Source organism: Bos indicus x Bos taurus, chromosome 22, assembly GCF_003369695.1.
Source record: "Bos indicus x Bos taurus breed Angus x Brahman F1 hybrid chromosome 22, Bos_hybrid_MaternalHap_v2.0, whole genome shotgun sequence".
In the NCBI taxonomy this organism is placed as follows: domain Eukaryota; kingdom Metazoa; phylum Chordata; class Mammalia; order Artiodactyla; family Bovidae; genus Bos; species Bos indicus x Bos taurus.
In genome coordinates, this window is record NC_040097.1 from 13,583,679 (window position 1) to 13,603,431 (window position 19,753).

The following is a 19,753-nucleotide window of genomic DNA, read 5'->3' on the forward strand; positions in this document are numbered from 1 at the left end:
AAGGGGGCCCTCGAGTGTATCAGGAGAGGGTGTCAGCACTCCTGCATTGCACCCAGTTGAATCCTGTGTTGGGAGCAGTGTGGTAGATGGAGTGACACCCCCTGCACCCTTTAGGAAACATCCAGAGAGCCTTTCTCAAAACTCAGAGGCTCCAAAAAAGGGCAGCACCGCCTCCCACTGGCCCCTCTGGGATCTGACCCATGCCTCGACCAGGGGGGCCTGTTGCGGGCAGAACAGGCCCTGCCCACCTGGTCTGTCCCCAGCGCGTGCCCAGGTTGTGTGGAGCCCTCTGCAGGGATGGGTGGAGCATGGGGTGGGTTGCTGTGTGCTGTGCGGGGCTTCCTGCTCCATGGTACCAGCCTGACCCTCTGCCCCTGACGCCTGCCTGGGAATGGGTTGCCACGCTTTGCCTGGCTGACATCTGTGGGATCGTATGGTCCATCCTGGTGCCCAGACAGCGTGTATCAAATAAGGAGAAGGAGGTCTCTGTATGCCACTGCTTTGGGGGCCAGGCTGATAGTGGAGTATAGAATAGTGGACCGCTGGACCTGGGCCTCAGTTCCCTCATGGACCCACCAGGGTGAATGATGTCTGCCTTCCCTGCTTCGTAGGTACATTGCAATGATAAAATGATAGGAGTATTTATGAATGTACTTGCTAAAAAACTCCAAAGTGTTAGGGAGATAGAACATCGTTACTTTAAATGTAGATTTTCCTTGTAATAATAAGGGAAATGAACTTACTGTGTCCTTGAGGATGTGAGTTAAGCCTCGTGACACTCAACTTCATGCCATGACCAGGTACTGAAATGGTATTTTGTTAGACTTAGGTACTTAGATCCGCCAACCTCCATAAGCTTAGATGTCTATAAATTCCACTTTATGTGAAATACTCCCCGAGTCAGGTATAAAATTGCCATTCCTCATGTGTAAATTATGCTTGGTTATAAAATAATCTGATGCTGGGAGAACAGCAGGACCCTCCCTGGGTGGCCCTGGGCTCTCTTCTCAGTTTATGATCAGACATCTCCCTGCCTAATCATCTCACCACATACAGCACTTACAGCCTCCATCAAAGAAAACTTATGTGAACATTCTGGAACCAGACCCTTAAGTCAGAGATGGTCTCTAATGCAAATACCATAAATGATACTTGGAGCAGACCTCCTTGGAGTGCTGTCATGCAGGTGGTGGATGGAGTTCATGCTTAGTTTCTGTGTGCCAGGATATGGCCAAGGTCTGTGCACCAGGTGTTCAGCCCGCCTCTGTAATGCCTGACCCCCGTTCGGTGCACCCGCAGAAGCACACGCAGCTTCCTGGCTGCCTCACCACGTGCTGGGGCTGAGCCCACTGCACCTTCCCTCTGGTTCAGCCCTGCTCAGCAGTGTCTCAGATGTGTCCTCCTTCACCTTGCATTGGTCAGGAAAGCCCCAGGTCTATAAAAGCCCGCAGACCATTTTGTAGTTAGCATTTGACTCTGGGGTGTCTGTGCAGTACAGGCTTTCATTGACATTCCATCAGGCTTTCAAAAATCACACCGGTTAACATCCTTGTACTGTTTTTCAGTAACTGTGACCTTTCCCCTGGTCAGATGGAGCCTGAGACCGAACCTCCCTGAGCCGGGAGCAGTGCCAGTTCAAGGCCCTGGGCCAGTAGGGGACCTTAGGGGCCTCAGCATTTCTGTGCTGGGCCTCCGTGTAGAAGGGATGCTCACGGCCACCTTCTCGTTTACTCAGTCCTTCATCACATCTTCACTGGGCATCTATGACCCGCAGGCCACAGCACAGAGACAAGAGAGACTAGATGTCCTTAACCTCTGGTGACATAACTCTCACAGTGTAACTGGTGGCTCCTCCAGCCCACCCTCTCCCACGCCGATTTCCGCAGGGAAGCAGCACACAGGATTTCCCTGGTGGCCTATCCCTTGCACTCCTGACTCAGCTGAGCATGAATATTCTTGATCCATCGTTGGCTGTTTTTAGCTGCCATAAGTCATCATTTTTCACAATGTCTAATTTGCTGTGCTGTCTCTCCCAACCTCTGTTGATCTTTTCTGTTGCCTAATTGATTTTCATGTTGGTTTTGTTTTTAGAAAATTGTAGCGGCAAGTATATATAAACATATATACGGTGAAGTCGTTAAAGCAAAAGCACTCAAAAGACTGTATTCTTGTCTTTGGCTTCCCCACCTTTGGATTTTGCTGAATTTCACAGGAGTGCTGTGGGTCGTGGTCATCTACATTGTTTGCTGGGCCCTATTTTGTGTCTCCAGCCTGGCACCTGAGCTGGGGCCATCTTGGTCAGTCACACGTGGCTCTGTGACAGACCAGCGTAGTCACAGGAATGAATTGATCTGACCTGGGAGGGCGAAATCGAGCCTGCGTTTGTGCTCTTTGTGAAAACAGTTTGGATGGCCCTTTCCGCTGTCTGCTTGCATGCTCACCCAAGCCTCTTCATCCTGCTCCCTCCTCCCCAACACCCACCCAGCCCCAGTCGTGGTGTGAGAGCTCTCTTGGACTTGTCTTCATCACAGTTGGTCATCACAACATCAAGCTGCTAAAATGTCAGATGAGGACTGGCGGGCTCATTTTTGCTCCTTCTTTGATGCCTGTTTGTTCCTAGAGTGGAGAAATGACCCAGCCTCATATTCTCCATAACCCAGAGAATGGCTGTCACTGACATTTAGACTTGGCCTGTGTCGTTGCTACTGGGGAGGCAGCACACTTGTTTAGAAGCCATGTCTGCATTGTTGGTACTCAAGAGCAACAGTAGGGAGCCCACTCCCAGGCACGTCAGAACTGTCGCTGACTTGTGGACCCAGGGTGGACCAGGTGGCCCACAGCTATCCTCCGTCTCTTGTTCTGAATCCACAGTCAGGTTGCTCAGCCCTCCATGCTGTATGCTCACCCTTTTCCAGGAACCAGGTAGCTGGTTTCTGGAGACAGACTCAGCAATCCCTGATACAGAAGCCTTCCATGCCAGAGGTGTTACCTGTCAGGTCAGAAGTCAGAGGCTCCCCATAGGAATTCCCCAGTATGCTTCAGAGTAACTGATTTGCTGGGATGCTGGCTTGCTTCCTGTCTGGATTGGAAAACAACATCCTTTCAGCTTTTTCAGGAAAAGATGAGACTTAATGCGTAAACGCAGGCTTCCCTAGTGGCTCAGCTGGTAAAGAGTCTGCCTGCAATGTGGGAGACCTGGGTTCAGTCCCTGGCTTGGGAAGATCCCCTGGAGAGGGGAATGGCTACCCATTCCAGAATTCTGGCCTGGAGAATTCCATGGACTGTACAGTCTTATGGGGTCACAAAGAGTCGGACACGACGGAGCTCCTTTCAGTTTCACTTGGTTTGCTTTGTGTCTGGATTGGAAAATGGCATCCTTTCAGTTTTTTTTTGGAAAAGATGAGACTTAGTGCTTAAATGCAGACTGCTCCCTGTGCACTTGGGGAACTCAGGACTCATTTGACTCCTGTGGCTGCAGAGGGGTTGGCCTGGAGCCTACATCTCAAGAGCCTGCTTAGGAGCCCTGTGGGAAGGGGCTTTCCAGACCCTGGTGTATAGTTTGGCTTCCTAAGGCTGAGGGTCCATGCTCCTGTAGGGTTTCAGAACGAAGACTGGCATCTCAGGAAGGAGCTAGCAAGGCCATCTAGCCCAGGGCCCAGGATGACCCTGGAAACCCCCCTATTGAAGACTGATCGTTTAACCGTCAGTGCTGTCTGTAGAAGCTTCCTGGGGACTGAAACCTTCCCTAGCATCCTGGCCTCTAGGAGTGTCCTGTGGTTGATCCCAGGAGTCTGGCAGAGTGGTGTCTTGCTCAGGGTCCATTTATACCCTTCGCCAGCTCCCTGGGTTTGTGAGCCGCCTCCATCCCTCATGGAAGATGGGGATGGCCCTACTCAGTTTGCATCCTTCTGAGTACTGAACCCTCATCAACCCCAGAAGAACCCATTGCTTAGCTGTAACAGCCTGTGTGGGCTTTTCTGGTGGCCCCACTCTGTGTGGCTGCTCCAGATCTAAAGGGAATGAGCTGTTGTGAGTGACAGGCTGAGTTGGAACCACCTGGGAGCTTTTAAAAATACCCAAAGCTTGGGCATACTCCAGGTCCTTTAAATAAGAATCTTTGGAGTTGGACCCAGGCGTCAGAGTGTTAAAGATCCCCAGATAGTTCCTATGGGTAGCCCAGGGTGAGAGCTGGCCTGCGCTTTTCATCGGGCTGGCGTTTGTAGTTTAGGAAAGCCATCCTCAGGGTCCCTCAGTTTGGAAGATATTTTGGCAACTTGGACTTTTCCCCGAGTGCTACCAGTGACATCCTCCCTGCCCAGCATAGCATGTGGGGGCTGGGGAGGGGCGTCCCAGGCTGCTCTGGGGATGCATGCAGCCTGGTGTGCTGTTTGCCCTGTGCTTCCATTCTTGCATGTCATGCTGCCTTGTCCCTCCACAAATGCTATCTCTTCCTCCTTTTTGTTTTTTTTTTTTTTTGAACAAGAATACCCATGATTTCATGTTCGTAGCCCAAGATCTGGCGTACATCAGAGACAGCAGTTGAAAAAGAGACATACGCTTCAAAAGTCCGTTTCGCAGCTAACTTTCCCATGTCACCAGCGGGGTGTACAAGCTCGGTCATTCTTGGAGCCGGCTAGGGAGGGGTCATCCAGGCCCCTCCTGGAGAGGCTTGAGCCAGGTCATGGCCAAAAAGAGTGTGGTCCCCGACCAGCAGCCTTTTATTCTCTTGCAGGTCTAACATGACTTTGCAAAAGTATCCCACAGAGTGTTGTCTGGTACACACTCTGGTCTCCTTGAGCACACATACACACGCACACACCTCCTCACAGGCCAGCTGTGTGGGTGAGACTGGAACCCCCTGCACATAGCCCTGAGGGAGATGGTGTGGGAAAGCAGGTAAACAAAGTCCTTCATTTGTTACAGTCATGAGTTAAAAACCATCATCTGTCCCTTTAAGGAGATACAGTCTCTTTTGAGGTGAGATAATAGAAGGAATGTAAAAAGAGCATCCCAGCTGAAGCAGGGACCCCTTCCTAACCCCTCCAGAACCTGTTAGTCCTAGCTTCATAATCTCATTGTTGAATTTCAGTTGTGAGATGTCGTGCCCAAATGGCTTATATTTTATGAATTTTACAGAGTTTTAGTTTTGGTCTTAGGAGGCAGCCGTAAACAAGAGTGAGCCTTCAGAAGGGAGTTTTTCCTCTCCTGGTATCTCCAGGGAGGAGAACCCAGCTGATTGTTGTGTGCATCCAGGCATGCATGCACATCCCTTAGCTGTACAGACACGCCATGCAGGGAGGTTCCCTAGAGGCCTGGAGAGCGCCTGGCAGTTCATGGCCCCTCAGCCAGAAGAGACCCCTTCCTGTGCTGGCTGCCCGGTAGCCTGGCCGCTTCAGCAGAGGTGACCCCACTGGAGGGAAGGCTGGCACTTCCCAACTCTTGTTCAGCCATCGTTGTTGAATTTGAAGATGCCTCCTGATATTTGTGAGTTGGCTTACAACCTCTTTGCATTCTCATAATCACTTACTGAACCTCTGATAAGTGCCAGACACTGTGCTGAGCACTGACTGGAATGAGGTGAGGCCCCTGCCCCTGGGGCCTCCCAGCCTGAGTAGGGAGGCAGGTGAGCACAGGGCAGCAAGGGCTGGGATTCTGCACCCTGGGGACCAGAGCCCAGCCAGACCTCAGGTGAGGCAGTGCTGAAGAAGCCCAGGGCACGCTGGTGCTAGGCTGCTTCTTCCCAGGAGTTATCTAGAGCCGAGCCTTCTCAGTGGGGCCGTGACAGCTTTAGGGGGTAACCAGCCCCTCTCCGGTGTGCTCCGACTCAGCCCCACCAGTTCTGTGGGCCTGGGAGCAGAGTGGAGTCTGGGAGGTTTGAGGACCACAGGCAGCTCCCACTCAGTTTTCCCTGTTGGGTAGAGTCATCCTGTTCCCCAGGGTTAGGAGTGGTTTCCCTCAGAGCAGTTCGTTCCTCAGACCTACAACCCTGACTAAGAAAATAGAATCCCACCCTGCATTTCTGCGTGTGGGGACCCCGAGGTCTTGCAGCGTTATCTTCTACTGGATGTCTGTCAGCCTTGGAACATCACATCCTGGGGTGTCGATTGGCAAGGAGTGTGTCTGAGCTTGCGTCAGTGGCTGCCCGCCCTCAAGTCCAGCCCCAGGCAGTGCCGTGGCATTTCCTCAGGGAGGAAGCACATGGGTTCTCCTGAGACACAAACCACAGAATGTTTAAAAGTGGGGAGGGGCTATTCTCCTGAACCCCAGCTTCCTTCCTAGTTCATTAATGCATTTTCAATCTTTGATTTCTTAAAGCCAACTGAAAGTGAAAGTGTCCCTGTCCCAACCGCTACACCTGGGGTAAGATCAGTGACTAGTCCCCAGGGGGCTGGGTCTTTCCCTTGAGTTTATTTGGCCATGTCGAGTCCTCCACTAGTTGTTCTGTATTCTCCATGATTGTCCTTCCAGAACAGTGTCTGCAGTGGTTTGCATTCATCATCAGTGTCCAGTACTCTTGACCAGCCCAGCGTCCTCCTCTTAACACTCTAGACCACGTGGACATGCATGTGCTGTGTGGACGCAGTTTTCCAAAGCCCTGTGTTGTTAGCATGTAACTTCTCCTTTCATATCATGCTTTGTAAGGTGCAAAAGCCCTAGAAACACATCTTGAATTCTTACCTCTGCCACCTCTGTGTGCATCTGTTGCTGTTTTTCTGAAAGTGTTGCATGTTCTACTTTCCATTGGGTTTGACCTCTCCATGATAACCCTTCAGAACTCTGAAGAGAGCAATAGAATCTCCATCACCTTTTTCCGTCTTTTCCGAGTGATGCGATTGGTGAAGCTTCTCAGCAGGGGGGAAGGCATCCGGACGCTGCTGTGGACTTTTATTAAGTCCTTCCAGGTAAGAGCCATCCATGCCAGGGGATTCTTTGAAGATCATATGTAAGTCAGAGGTCGTTCCCTATCATAGAGGATCCACCCTCCCTTCGGCAGGACCACTGTGACCATCAAGGTCCATGGAGGACATAAAACGCCGAAGAGACCTGCCCAGCATTGCTTGGGAAAATCACTTAGGATGAGTTGCTTAAGGAAGCAGAAGAAAGAGCAGTAAGGACCCGCAGCTGAGAGCTCTGTGGCATTTCCAAGACGGACAGAGATATAGGGCTTCACGCCCGGGGTGAATGGTGATGTCTGAGAGAGGGAGGGTCCCAGCTGATCCCTGGAAGCGTCGTAAGGCTGCCACAGTCCAGTCCGGTGGCTAACCTGTTGATAAATACGAAGTCAAGAGACCAGCTGGCCTGGGCCAGCACACCGTCCCCCATCCTGGGTTATCCTGTGCCTGGCAGGATTGCATAGTGGAGGGCATCTAGGTATAAGCCAGTCCCCTTTGTCAGCTGTGCTCTCCAAGCTGCTCCAAACAGAACGCAGCTTCTCCTGTACCTTCTGGCACCCCACACCAGATATTCCAGTCTTTTGGACTTACTCCATTGGGAGGGGCCCACATTCTTATCCAGAGGTACACCACTTGGGGAGCTTGTAGATGCACACAAACATTAGAAAATAAGTCATGGATCTTCATTTCTTTATCTTTTGACAGTTTTTAATTCAAAAGCTATAAATGCTCACATTAACAAATGAAGTTATCCAAAGATACACAGAGAACAACCCACCCCATGTCTCAAGTAACTGTTGTTAATATCCCAGGAGACATTTTTCCACAGTGGGCAGATTTTTAACAGGTGAAGAGGAGAAGGTGTGCATCTGGGGAAGGAGGTCAGTCCAGAGATTCGAAGGAAATTCACGAGTCCTGCTGGGGAAAATGAGGTTGTGGAAGGAGCCGGGCTGTGGCTCTGAGAGAGACAGGGCCAGTGGGGGTTCCAGGCAGGTGAGCTTAGGTCCTGGAAAGGGATTAAAGCCTAGGCTGTTGTTATTAATGCAGAGCACCAATGTTTGTGACTGAGCTGCTGTAAAGATAGAATGATTCCCTGCAGTAATGTCATTCGTCCTTTTTAAAAAGGTTTTGGTCACTATAGATAAATTCATGTCACCAAGTAGCGGACCATAAAAATTGAGAAGCTGTGCCAACAAAATTCTTCAACACTTATCTAGGGAGAAAACGCATGTTGGTATGACAAGGACAGCCGGAAACTAACCCTGTGGGGCTGTTAACCAGCCCAGCTGTCATGATGGTGCAGCCGCTCTGGGCCAAGCTGGCAGTCACAGACCCAGACCTGGCACAAGTCGGGAGGCTTTTTAGCCACTGGCTGTCTGATGACCTTTCTCAGATAGGAGAACAAGTGGAGGCTTTATGCATGTGAGCTTGGCCTTAACAATCTGGGCACTCCCTGGAGGCATGCTGAGCACATGGATGTATTCTGTCACCTGAGATGAGGGAGAAAAGCATTTGAGGAGCCTTGGCTTAAAAGACCAGGGGTCTGTCTGACCTCACACCCATGCTTTTATCTGGTGTTCCTAAGGAGAGCCCAGGCTTAGCCACCACAGGGCTAGCTCCTTTTCCTCCCTGTCCCAGCCCCCAGCTCTGCATTTCTTTCAAAAAGGGTGCATTTTAAGAAAAGTGTCTTGCTTTCTACAGCCACAGCCAAAAAGTAGTTCTTCCTCTCTGACCCAGTAATTCCACTCCTAACACTTCACTCTAAGGAAGTACTTCAGCAGACACGAGGTGATTTTAAATAAAGATGTTCCTTTGCAAAACAGCTGCTTGCTCCCGCTGCAGACACACCCACAAAAGAAGGAAGCAAGCAGTTTGGAATCATTTTATCAATTACAGTAGTTTCACAAAGGAATCCAACAGTTATTTAAGCATTATTGTGAGAGGTAACACTATTTAAGAGGAGGACACACTGTTGATGACCATGGCCAGCACATTATGCCTGCAGCTTCGTAAGCGAGGTGTATGGGCTGCTGTCCTCAGTCAGGGCTGAAGCTGTGCTCCTGCGCTGGGGTTTATTTACAAAGCTCTTCCTCACTACTGATGTCCTTTCAGTATAGCATGGAAAAGAATAGAGGGTGTTCCCTATGTGGGCCTTCAGTTTCTCCCCTCCCCGCCCCCAAGCCATCGGTGCTGCAGGGGCCGGAGGCTCACACTGACCCGAGTGCCTCCTGTCTTCCAGGCGCTCCCGTATGTCGCCCTTCTCATCGCCATGCTGTTCTTCATCTACGCGGTCATCGGCATGCAGGTATGCTCCAGCACCTCTTCCCTGGATCCCTTTGCTGCATCGCCCCAGCATGCTGCTCTTGGGACAGGGGGACTGGAAAGGCAGGTCATGGTTTTTTAGCCCGGCTTGGCTGCTAAAGAGCAATAAAGTTGAGAAAGACTTGGCCCTGCGGGACAGGGCTTGTACCAGCAAGAGCCCCAGGGTTAGAAGGGTGTGAGGAGGTTAAGCTGACTTTAGGGCTCTCCCCACCCCCGATCTGTGTCTGAGGAGAGCCAACTGATGGAGAAAACCCACAGTTGAGTGTAGACAAGTGCAGTACTGAAAGAAGCCGTAATTGTCCTGTTTTCTGTACCACCGTTGCTAAAAGGATACTGAGTGATACTAAAATCTGTTTATCATCTGAAAGCATTTCAGATGCTGGGGCTGAAGTGAGCCATTATCTTGCCTCAGAAGCGCCCCTCTAAAAAGAAGCATGCAAGCAAGCCCTCCTGTGACCTGGGGTCTGCTCTCCATCCCCTCGTGAGGTGTGAAGAGGGGACAGGAGCTCACTAACAACTGAGCCCTAATGAAGAGGGGACAGGAGCTCACTAACAACTGAGCCTAACATGAAGTGGCTGGGTTGGGGCAAAGCCTCTGTGGGGAGAGGGAGGTGAAGGAGCCTGGTCCTGGATACCCTCCACCCCGGGGTCTCTCTGCCCTGCTCTCCACTGGTTCAGGTCAGGGAGTGCTGTGATGAGGAGGAGGAGAAGTATTCCAGTGGCAGAGATGTGGTGGTCCCGACTTTTGTATTCTTAAAGCAGAGAAGCATGTGTAAGTCACCAGGACTCACCAGGGTTTTTACTTGTGTATTTATTTTTAATTGAGGGATAATTGCTTCACAGTCTTGGTTTGATTTCTGCCATACATCAACATGAATTAGTCATAGCTGTACACATGTCCCCTCCCTCTTGAACCTTCCTGCCACATCCCACCCTTTGCCACTGCTCTAGGTTGTTACAGAGCCCCGGTTTGAGTTCCCTGAGTCATACAGCGAATTCCCGTTGGCTACCTATTTTACGTATGGTAGCGTATATGCCTCCATGCTACCCTCTGCATTCACCTCACCCTCTCCTTCCTCCACCGCGGCCCCCCGCCCTTGTCCGTAAGTCTGTTCTCTGAGTCTGTATCTTCACTGTCGCCCTGCAAATAGGTTCATCAGTACCATCTTTCTAGATTCCATGTCACCAGGGGTTTTGAATGAAGAGTCAGTGTGCTTGAGCCCCTGTATTTCAGCGGCTTTTGGTGCTCTGGGCCCCGAAAGGTCTTTTATGCCATAACGTCCTCATGTAAAACTTAAGTGTTACAGAGAACTGCAAACTGCATCACACGTACCACCCTATGTTCACTGAAGAGTCTTGGCTGGGCATCAGGCTCTTCCTAAATGTCAGTCTGCTTCTATAATCTCTGTGAGTGAAGCACTCAGTAACTTCTCCTGGCCCTTACAGCAAAGCCCACCAGCCCCCTGTGCTTGTCCACAGCCTGTCTTTGGTCTGTCTATCACATTCACTTTGGCTTCATTTCCTGGAGTACCCAGGCCATGTCTCTTCTGCTCCTTTGCAGGCCTTGCTCCCTCTGCCTGGAGCACCCTTTGCCCTCCTTGTCGCCTGACTGGGTTCTCCTTACCCTTCAGTCCAGTCCTTATCCTCACTTCTCCTGCAAGCCTTCCCTGGTGCCAGCCCCCAGCCTCAGGGATCCCCTGAGCCTGTTCTGTGCTTCCTGTGGGGCTGGACCAGCCGAACTCCCATTGGGAGGGCTGCCTGTCTGGTTATTTCTGTGTCCCTTCCCCAGGGTAGGAACTTGCCGAGCTGAGGATGTGCCCAGTGGTTAGAAGAGAGCCCAGCACACCTCAGTGGGATGAATCAAGTGCCAGGCATTTTGGGTATTGACTGAACTTGAGTTCTAAATTCACATGTGGAGGGCTTTTTTTTTTTTTTCCTCCATATGATAAAATTTTTTCTTTTTCCCCTAATAATTTCTCTCTCTAGATGTTCGGGAAAGTGGCCATGAGAGATAACAACCAGATCAACAGAAACAACAATTTCCAGACCTTTCCCCAGGCGGTGCTGCTGCTCTTCAGGTGACCGAGTCCAGTCCCGAGTAGATGTCTCTGGCTTTGGGCTCCAGAGCAAAAGAGGACCCGAGTTCTTAAAGCAGTTGGGTCCTGGTGGTTTTTTGTATTTGTTTTGTATTCTTACATGGATATGGTAGCATTTTAGTCACAGAGGAATTTGGTTGGCTTTTGGTCATTCACATTGTGATTGGCGTAAGGTTCTCCATTTGGGAGTGAATGAGTAGGTCTGCTGAGCCACTGGGAGGGTATGGAGTATATGCTCACACGTGGGCGCATGCACTCAAACAACCAGCAAAATGAAAATTTAGCCGGAACATGGAAGCCTTTTGCACAGTCAGTGGGGAGCTTTGTGAGATGCACAATTTCAAGCTGTATGGGATTGTTTTTAACTCTTTTTAATAACTTTGTAAACAGAGTGCCTTGAAGTGTGAGAACTTTCTAGAAACCATACAAGTAATTTCTATTGTCTCTAGTGACTGGAGAGCAAATTCTTTGTAACTTAGTTTCCAGTTCTTTTCTTTCAACAGAATTGAATGGGGAATCTAATCAAGATGTCAGATGTTAGGTTGCTAAAAATAATAATCATTTAAAAATTACAGTGTAAGTGTCTAAAAGAGAGAAGACAAGAAAACAAACATCCCTTTATACTAAAAGAATTGATGTGCTTGTATCCAGTGGTTGATGCATATCAAAGGGAGTTTCAGCTGGTTCTCCACTTACTGATACAAGTTGCATTTGAAAATAAATAGGATTTTCAGTTTAGGAATTTTGACTAAATCAAGCTGCCTTCCTCCCAAATTACTTAGGTTTTGATCTAATTGAAAAATATTTTTTCTTAAAATTTCTTGAGGGTCTAAGCCTTATATGCCTTCTTTCTTTCTTTGCTTGATCCAAAAAAGGTGTGCGACGGGGGAGGCCTGGCAGGAAATCATGTTAGCCTGCCTCCCGGGGAAGCAATGTGACCCGGACTCGGATTACAACCCCGGGGAGGAATACACATGTGGGAGCAACTTCGCCATCGTTTATTTCATCAGTTTTTATATGCTCTGCGCATTTCTGGTAAGTGATCAGAATTGCCTCACAAACCCCTGCACTCCTCTCATAGATATTCATGTAGCATTTGAGATTCAGACCAGTAATATTGCCCCATCAAATAGCTGTGCGGTATCTTATGTTGACGAACACTCTAGACTGCACTGGGCAGTTGAGGTTTCTGCCGAGTGAGGCCTGTGTTAATATAAACGCCTTTGTTGTAATAGGGGTTTTGGTGCTCACTAACAGGCTTCACCACTCTAGCTTCTTAGGGCTGCTGGTTCTTTTATAAAAATCTCAAAGCCACTGTACATAGTAGTAACTTACGACAGTGAGTTATTTGGTGCAAATTATAAAACTCCAGTGTGTTTCAAAAGATCAGACAATACCTACCCACCCCCCGCCACCCTCCCCGCCACCCCCGGGGACTATACCCAAACCATTTGTGAAAGCTGGAAGCCTGCTTTTTCTTAATCATTCTTTAGAAGGAAAGTTTTTCAGCCTTTCTGGGAGAAATGGGTCCAGATGTCTTGTGACCCTTATAATCAGGAAGCACTCACTAGGATTGAACCCAGCTAAACTCACTGCACCTGAAACGCCCCTCGATTGGCTTTTACAGATCATCAACCTCTTTGTGGCTGTCATCATGGACAATTTTGATTATCTCACCCGGGACTGGTCTATTCTGGGGCCTCACCATTTAGATGAATTCAAACGGATCTGGTCTGAATATGACCCTGAGGCAAAGTAAGTGGAAAAGAATTCCATGTGGCTTGTATGAGCTGTTTCTGGGTGTTGGCTGTGCTCCCTGGGAAGGTGGGAGGGACCGCAAGCCTGGATGGGTGGTGCCACCCTGCCCTCACGCTGCACTTTGCCTCCAGGGGCAGGATCAAGCACCTGGACGTGGTCACTCTGCTCCGCCGCATCCAGCCTCCCCTGGGCTTCGGGAAGTTGTGTCCACACCGGGTAGCCTGCAAGGTGAGCGTCTTGTTGGCGTGCCTGAAGGCCTCTCAGAGGGCCTCCCCGCTTTAGTCAGCAGTGATTAACTTATGTTCTGCGGAGCCTGCCGTCAGGCGCTGGCGGGGTGCTGAGATGAATGTTATGTGGTTGCCATCCTTGAGGAGCTCTTGAATGTATAACTCTCAAGTCACCCTTTCAGCCAACGATAAGGTTAGGAAGGGAATTATGTAATTTGTCACTGGTTGGGAGAAGGGAATGGTGACACTTACATCAGGTTCAGCAGGAGAGAAGTAGGAGTTTGTCAGAGCGGAAAGAGCATCACAGAAGGGGAGCCTAGAGAGCCCAGACGGGGAGGCAGGAGAACAAAGAGTGGCTGGTGTGGCTGGAACACGAGAGAAGGTGGCAGAGGCCTGAGGCCCCAGCTGAGTGTAGCTGCGCGGAGCCTTCTGTGTCATGCTGAGTCTCATGGAAGGAACGTGAATAGAGGTCTGTTCTAGAAAGTTGCCTCTAGACAACAGAGAGGTAAACTGGAGACAGGAGAACACCCAGGAGAGCTGTTGCATTATCTCACTGCAACATATGGCAAGAGCCGGAGGGAGGGCAGTGGAGTGGGCGTGGAGAGGAGGTGTTGGCTTAGGGGTCTGCTTAGGGAGTAGAATGGAGAGGACTTGGTGATCTGAACATCTCCGAGCTGGTGTGATGGTGCACATGGTGACCCTCTGTTGCCAGGGCTCCCTTCCCAGGGAGCCTGCATCGAGCGGTGGCCTCTCAGGGGTGGATTCAAGTCTCTTGCTAAAACCACACTCTTTGTCAGATGGGACTTGAACCCATCTGCACCTCAGATTGAGACTTGAACCCACAATCCCTGCCTTAGGAGGGGACTCGAACACAGTCTCTTAGTTTAAACCATTCACTTGGGCTTACTGAAACTCAGGTTTTTTTTGTCTCAATGTGGAAAGAATTCAATATGAGGCAGAGTGGCTGGCAAAGAGTGAGTTTATTAGCATAGGATGCTTGTGAGAGATACAGGGGGCAGGCAAGCGAGCGCAGCCCCGAGAGCAGAGAGGTTTACGTTTTTATAATCAAAGGAAAAGTAGAGGAGAGAATATCCCCTTCTTCCTCATTTTTAGGTAGATATCAAGGCTGATACCCTTCGTTCCTCTTTTAACCTTTTATGGTGTAACCAGGACCATCATGGTGGTGTTTAAATCGTATGTTTATTAACAAAAGGGTGGTAGTGTATACTAAAACAAGGTAATTGATCTCAGGTTTTGGTATAATATCCCCTTTCACCTAGCTTCTCTTCCCTTTCACCTGTATTCCTGTCACGGCCGCATGCAGATGTGCTGCTCTCCAGCTCCCTGACTTGGTGAATGAGACTCAGACCCCATGCCTACTGTCTGGTGCTTTGCTTGTGTACACTGTTGCTTGGTTACTGGATTCTCTTGTTGAGTGACCGAAGGCTTGCAACAGTCTCCCAAGCTCGCTTAGAATTCCCTTCTGTCTTCAATGCCCTAGTGGGACTTTGAAGCTAAGTATTTAATTATCCTGCTCCATTCCTATCACCACCTCACCCCATTCCTGACGTTTTCATATCAGACCATGCTCTCTGTAAGCTCTCCTGGAGATCTGGTTTCTTTCGGTAGAGTTCATGTCAGATCACCTGGAATCAGCTGTAGAAACAGAAAAGGACCCCCGTGTTTTAGAGGAGAAATGTGGGGGTTTGTCTGTTGAAACTGCCGTGTAGAAATCCGGCCAGACTGTGCACCACCTGGTCCCCTCTTCCCACAGATCTGGTGGGATTCAGGGTCAGGGGTTCACCTGACCCTCAGAGGGGTGCTAGGCTAGCTCTAGACAGAATCGCAGTAGAGTGGAGTCTACAGTGTATTTCAGGCTTTCAGAGAAATCTGAGTCTAACTCATTTTGCCCTGCGCTGGAAGTCCAGAAAGCTTCATTGGCAAGTCCTTGGGCTCCTTGCCTGAGTCTTTGCTTCTGCTCATCCTGAACTCTGGATGTCAGCGCAGAGAATAAGCCATGGATGTTGACTTTTTCCCATAGATTTCACAGTACCAGGCTCTTTTCTGCTTTCCAAGAACAAGATGAGTTCTAGCTCATGGTTATTGTTTTATGTTTGCGTTTGCAGACCCTTTTATGTAAAAGATCTAAGGAAGGACCTGTGTAAGTAAAAGTGGACTACTTTGTGCTCTAAGGACAAAGCAGTTTGCTGATTCAGAAATTTACCAGGAGATGCAAGTAAATGTGCAGGCTGTCCAAGTAAATGCATGCGTTAGAGAAGGAAATGGTAACCCACTCCAGTACTCTTGCCTGGAGAATCCCAGGGACGGAGGAGCCTGGTGGGTTGCCACCTATGGGGTTGCACAGAGTCAGACACGACTGAAGCGACTTAACAGCAGCAGCAGTCCAAGTAAATTTTCAGGCTGTCCTAGGACTAGGAATTCAGGTAGGGTGAATCCTGTGTACCCAAGGTTGTAGTCCATTGATAGGGAGGAGGAAAAGCTTTTAACATCTTTCTTTTGGGACACCTTGTCAGCCGAAAGTAAGAAATGTGAAACTATTAGTAATTCTAAGTACCGCTTCTTTAGCACTTACACCTGCCGGGCACCCAGCTGAAGTGTCTATGCCCTTAGTGTCTATGATATCCTCTAACCCTTGCACAGCACTTGGCTCTGGGCATGTCATCTGCATCAGCTGGGGCCAGAGAGGGTGTTTTCTCTGATCCTAGTCCTCTCCGGCTCTCAGTGCTGGTGTTACAAGGGTAAAGAGAGAGAAGACAGGAGCAGGACATTGGGGATCCAGCTCTGCAAGGCCAAACCCTCAGAGGAACCACATGGACTTATACAAAACACTCCACAGTGGTGTCTCCGGGGAAGGGTCCTTGAAGGACACTCCCCAAGTTAGGAAAAGTAATGGGCTTCATTGGTTGAGGACCTTTGTCTCAGACTCTGTGCCTGGCTCATCATACCTGGTATATCATTTTACCCCCAAACAGCCTTTAAAGATGTGCCCAGAATGGAGGCTTGACCCCAAGACACAGGGGAGCCAGCTGATGAGAAGGGGAGAGGAATGCATGAATAGTAGGGAACTAAACAGTTAAAAAAAAAAAAAACACGTTATCTGAGTGCCAGCATTTGTGCTTTGTCATCTCAGAGCCCCTCAAATGGTAGGTGCCCCTCAATGGCCATTAACCTGAATCAAGGAGCCATTAGAAAGGAGCTGGAGAGAATAAACAGAAAATAAATGGAATGGACTGCAGCTGTCCTCGGTTGTTTGCATTCTATCAAGGGACTTTTCTTTCTGTTTACAGAGACTAGTTGCTATGAACATGCCACTCAACAGTGATGGGACAGTCATGTTTAATGCAACTCTGTTTGCTCTGGTTCGAACGGCTCTTAAAATCAAGACTGAAGGTGAGCCCTCCCTGGAAGCAGGACAGGTGGGAGAAGAGGACGGGGAGGCCATGTCCCACCTTAATTCTCACGTGGACCTCTTCTTGTCAGAAGCCCCCCCCCCAGGGGCCGGGGTGGTGCATGTAATCAGGATGTCTGTGCTGGGCCCTCTGGTCAGGCCAGCCTCCTCCACCTTTCTCTCCTCCCTTCATGCTCACTTTGTCCCAGAGAGCTCAGAGGTGACTCGTGCCACCGGCAGCTCTGGTGAGAACAGAGAGGCGTTGCAGGGGAAAAGAAACAAGGCTCATTTGCCTCTCTTGCATTTTGAATCCAGGCAACCTGGAACAAGCTAATGAAGAACTCCGAGCTGTGATCAAGAAAATTTGGAAGAAAACCAGCATGAAACTACTTGACCAAGTTGTTCCTCCAGCTGGTGGTCAGTGCAATTTATTTCCTAAGTAGCTCTTGACCAACATGTTGGTTTCAGTGCTAGTCTCCAGGAATCCCAGCGTGTTTGCAGAAGGCTTGAGGTACCAGCCAGAACATCGAGGCCAGCAGCTAAAGAAGGCCCTTATGGCCATCAGTGTAATGATTTGTGGTAACGTGAAGACCATTCCAGACAAAGGAGAGGCTTCAGTGAGAAGGAAACTGAGACCCAGATCGCTGAAGCAGAGGTTCTCTTGTGGGTGGAGGAAGTCATGTTAGGAGAGCAAGCTTGGGGCCTCAAAACCAAAAGCCTGTGTTTTTTTGAGGGGGAGGGGGCAGTTGCCCAAAATGAAGTACTTAGTACTTCAGTACTATAGTTTCCATATATCTTTCAACATGTTGTCGAAAACGTCTCACAAAAAAAAAGCTTTTGAAAAATGGTATTTTTGAAATGCTCTAAGACTAGATCTATTACCCAAACGTCCCTTTAATTAGAATTTAGAGTAGAGATGGAACTAACAGGCATGCTTATTTCTTTTTGTTGTTTATCATAAAATAACTGACTAAACTTTTCTCAGACTTATATATATATAACACACATATATATATAATCCAGATACTGTTTTTCCATTTTTGTTTAAGTACACATTGACTTAAAAGTGGAGGTGGTTGTGTTTTGACTTTCATTTTCGAGTTTTAAAGGTGCAGGATCCGTCTGCTCAGTGCAAACACACCCGGCCTCTACCCCCTCAGCCCCGGGTGTGTTAGAAATGTTTGGTGTGTTTTGTAACAAACTGAATTGCGTCACTCCCAGTGGCGCTGGCTCAGGTCTGAAAGCTGAGTCTGGAACCCCAGGCCAGGACAGTGGCCTCTCCTTTTGAGAAAGTGGCAACCTCTGGATCCTGGGGGATAGTGCAGCTTGCTGGCCAGCTCTGTTCCCCACGTGACGCCAGAAGCACTGTGAGCTCTTGTTGCTGGAGGGAGCCACCCAGAGCTGGCAGGGCCAACAGCTCAGAGCTGAGAAAGAGGACCCACCAAGAAATGATTAAGGGAAAGCGTGCAAGACAAAACACCAACAGAACCAAACAAAAACTCCCACCCAGAGAGAGGTGCCTGGCTCCCCACAGGAGAACTGACCCTGCACCTTTAAAACAGCTCTTTGGTTTCCGTTCTTTTCTTTTTAGCTGCACACCCAGGTGTTCGCATGGCTGAGACGAATTGCTTTTCTTAAATTGTTGTAACAATGTGCTTGAGCTTTTTCTGCAGCCTCCATTCCTTTCGAGTCTCAGTCTTTCAGAATATTCTGAAGCAATTCTGTTTTAGGGTGGTGGCATGGAATCGGAGTTATCTCTTGCCAACTGTATTCCCCTACATATTTCTCACGATGCAGATGCATGCTTCAGAATAGTGGGCTGTACCTGTCTCGGGGGAACCTTCCTCGCAGGCCCCCCCCTCGTCTCACCTCTCTTGATGCACCACCCTCCCTACAGCCCAATCTCTCACATCAGTGCCATCCTGGCAAGGCTCACCTGGGGAGAGTCATTCACATTTCTGTGAAACTTCATTTGTTTCTATTTCACCAAGAAAAAAAAGGGGTCTGGAATTTGCCTCCCTTCCTTTGATCAGCTTGTTGCCCTACTAGGCTTTTCTTGAAGGCTACATAGTCTTCCTCTTTCCTGGCCCAATGGTGGGCCCTGCTTTTCTCTCTGCATTTCTTAACGTGGATTGGGGGTTAGGGTGACAAGGGTTAATCTCTTCCAAAATGGCAGTCAGAGCCCCAGAAAACCTGGAAAGGAAACAGCACCTTAGTAGGGATGGGATGCTCAAGAAGTTCTATGGCCCAGGTGGTGGATGTGCCAAGCATAGAGCTTATCCAGGCTGATGTCAAATAAGGGCTCTTGTCACTGAATTTCCGAAGGTGGAGACTTTAGGCTTTAGGGCAGAGGCTCTGGTTGAGTTGCTGGGCAGGGTTGTAGCATCTGCGTTCACCCTTTGCCTCTTTGTCTTTCCTCTTACCTTCCCAGTAGATGAGCCTTTCCCACCCCGTGGAGCACTTAGAGAAGGGGGATATATTTACGACCCTCTGGGCCAGCGCGTGGGTAGCTCCCATGGCGGAGGGACTCGGTGTCCACGGTAATCTGGCCAGAGGGCAGCAGACTGAGCCAGGCCAGCCCGGCACCTGGGACTGGCCTTTGTGGGGCACTCAGGGAACCCTTACAGCCCTGGTGGGAAAGCAGAGTCAGGGCCCATCTTAAAAGGCCTTGCCAGCACAGGGGTGATGTGAGGCGCCCCCAGCTCATCGGGAGCTTGATGAGGTGATGCTCAGGAATGAGCCTGGGAGCCAGGCCAGAATGCCGGGCTCCGGCGCTGCCTCTGGCTGTGGGGACAGCCTGTCCGCTCTGTCCATGCTGAGGTGTCTCGTTTCCCATCCGGATCTTGCTCGTGTTCTCAGCTCCGCTGTGGCCTCCTGCCGAGTCGTGGCTCTTCCCCTGTCCTCCCAGGGGCTCTTCTGTCTTTGGACCTTCGCTCCTGGACCTGAATCTTTGGCTCCTTTCCCCTGAGGAGCGTTCAGAGCGGTGACCCCATCGCTCTCTGAAGTCCCGGGCCCAGCCGGCCTCCCTGCACTCACTCCTTTTCCTTC

The 19,753-nt window shown here is 49.7% G+C and overlaps 1 protein-coding gene across 18 annotated transcripts in view; it reads left to right on the forward strand.

The window, feature by feature from the left end:
• The window catches only part of CACNA1D (calcium voltage-gated channel subunit alpha1 D), a 348,426-nt gene that overhangs the window by 301,931 nt on the left and 26,742 nt on the right, over positions 1-19,753 (forward strand). For 9 of the 18 annotated variants that reach the window (XM_027522551.1, XM_027522557.1, XM_027522562.1 and 6 more), the window contains 9 exons: positions 6,316-6,360; positions 6,774-6,902; positions 9,133-9,198; positions 11,202-11,293; positions 12,187-12,346; positions 12,939-13,066; positions 13,201-13,297; positions 16,605-16,707; positions 17,021-17,122. In XM_027522551.1, the coding sequence (XP_027378352.1) occupies positions 6,316-6,360; positions 6,774-6,902; positions 9,133-9,198; positions 11,202-11,293; positions 12,187-12,346; positions 12,939-13,066; positions 13,201-13,297; positions 16,605-16,707; positions 17,021-17,122 (922 nt within the window). The remainder of the gene's footprint in view (positions 1-6,315; positions 6,361-6,773; positions 6,903-9,132; positions 9,199-11,201; positions 11,294-12,186; positions 12,347-12,938; positions 13,067-13,200; positions 13,298-16,604; positions 16,708-17,020; positions 17,123-19,753) is intronic. The other 9 variants (XM_027522565.1, XM_027522569.1, XM_027522555.1 and 6 more) reach the window with 1 other exon arrangement.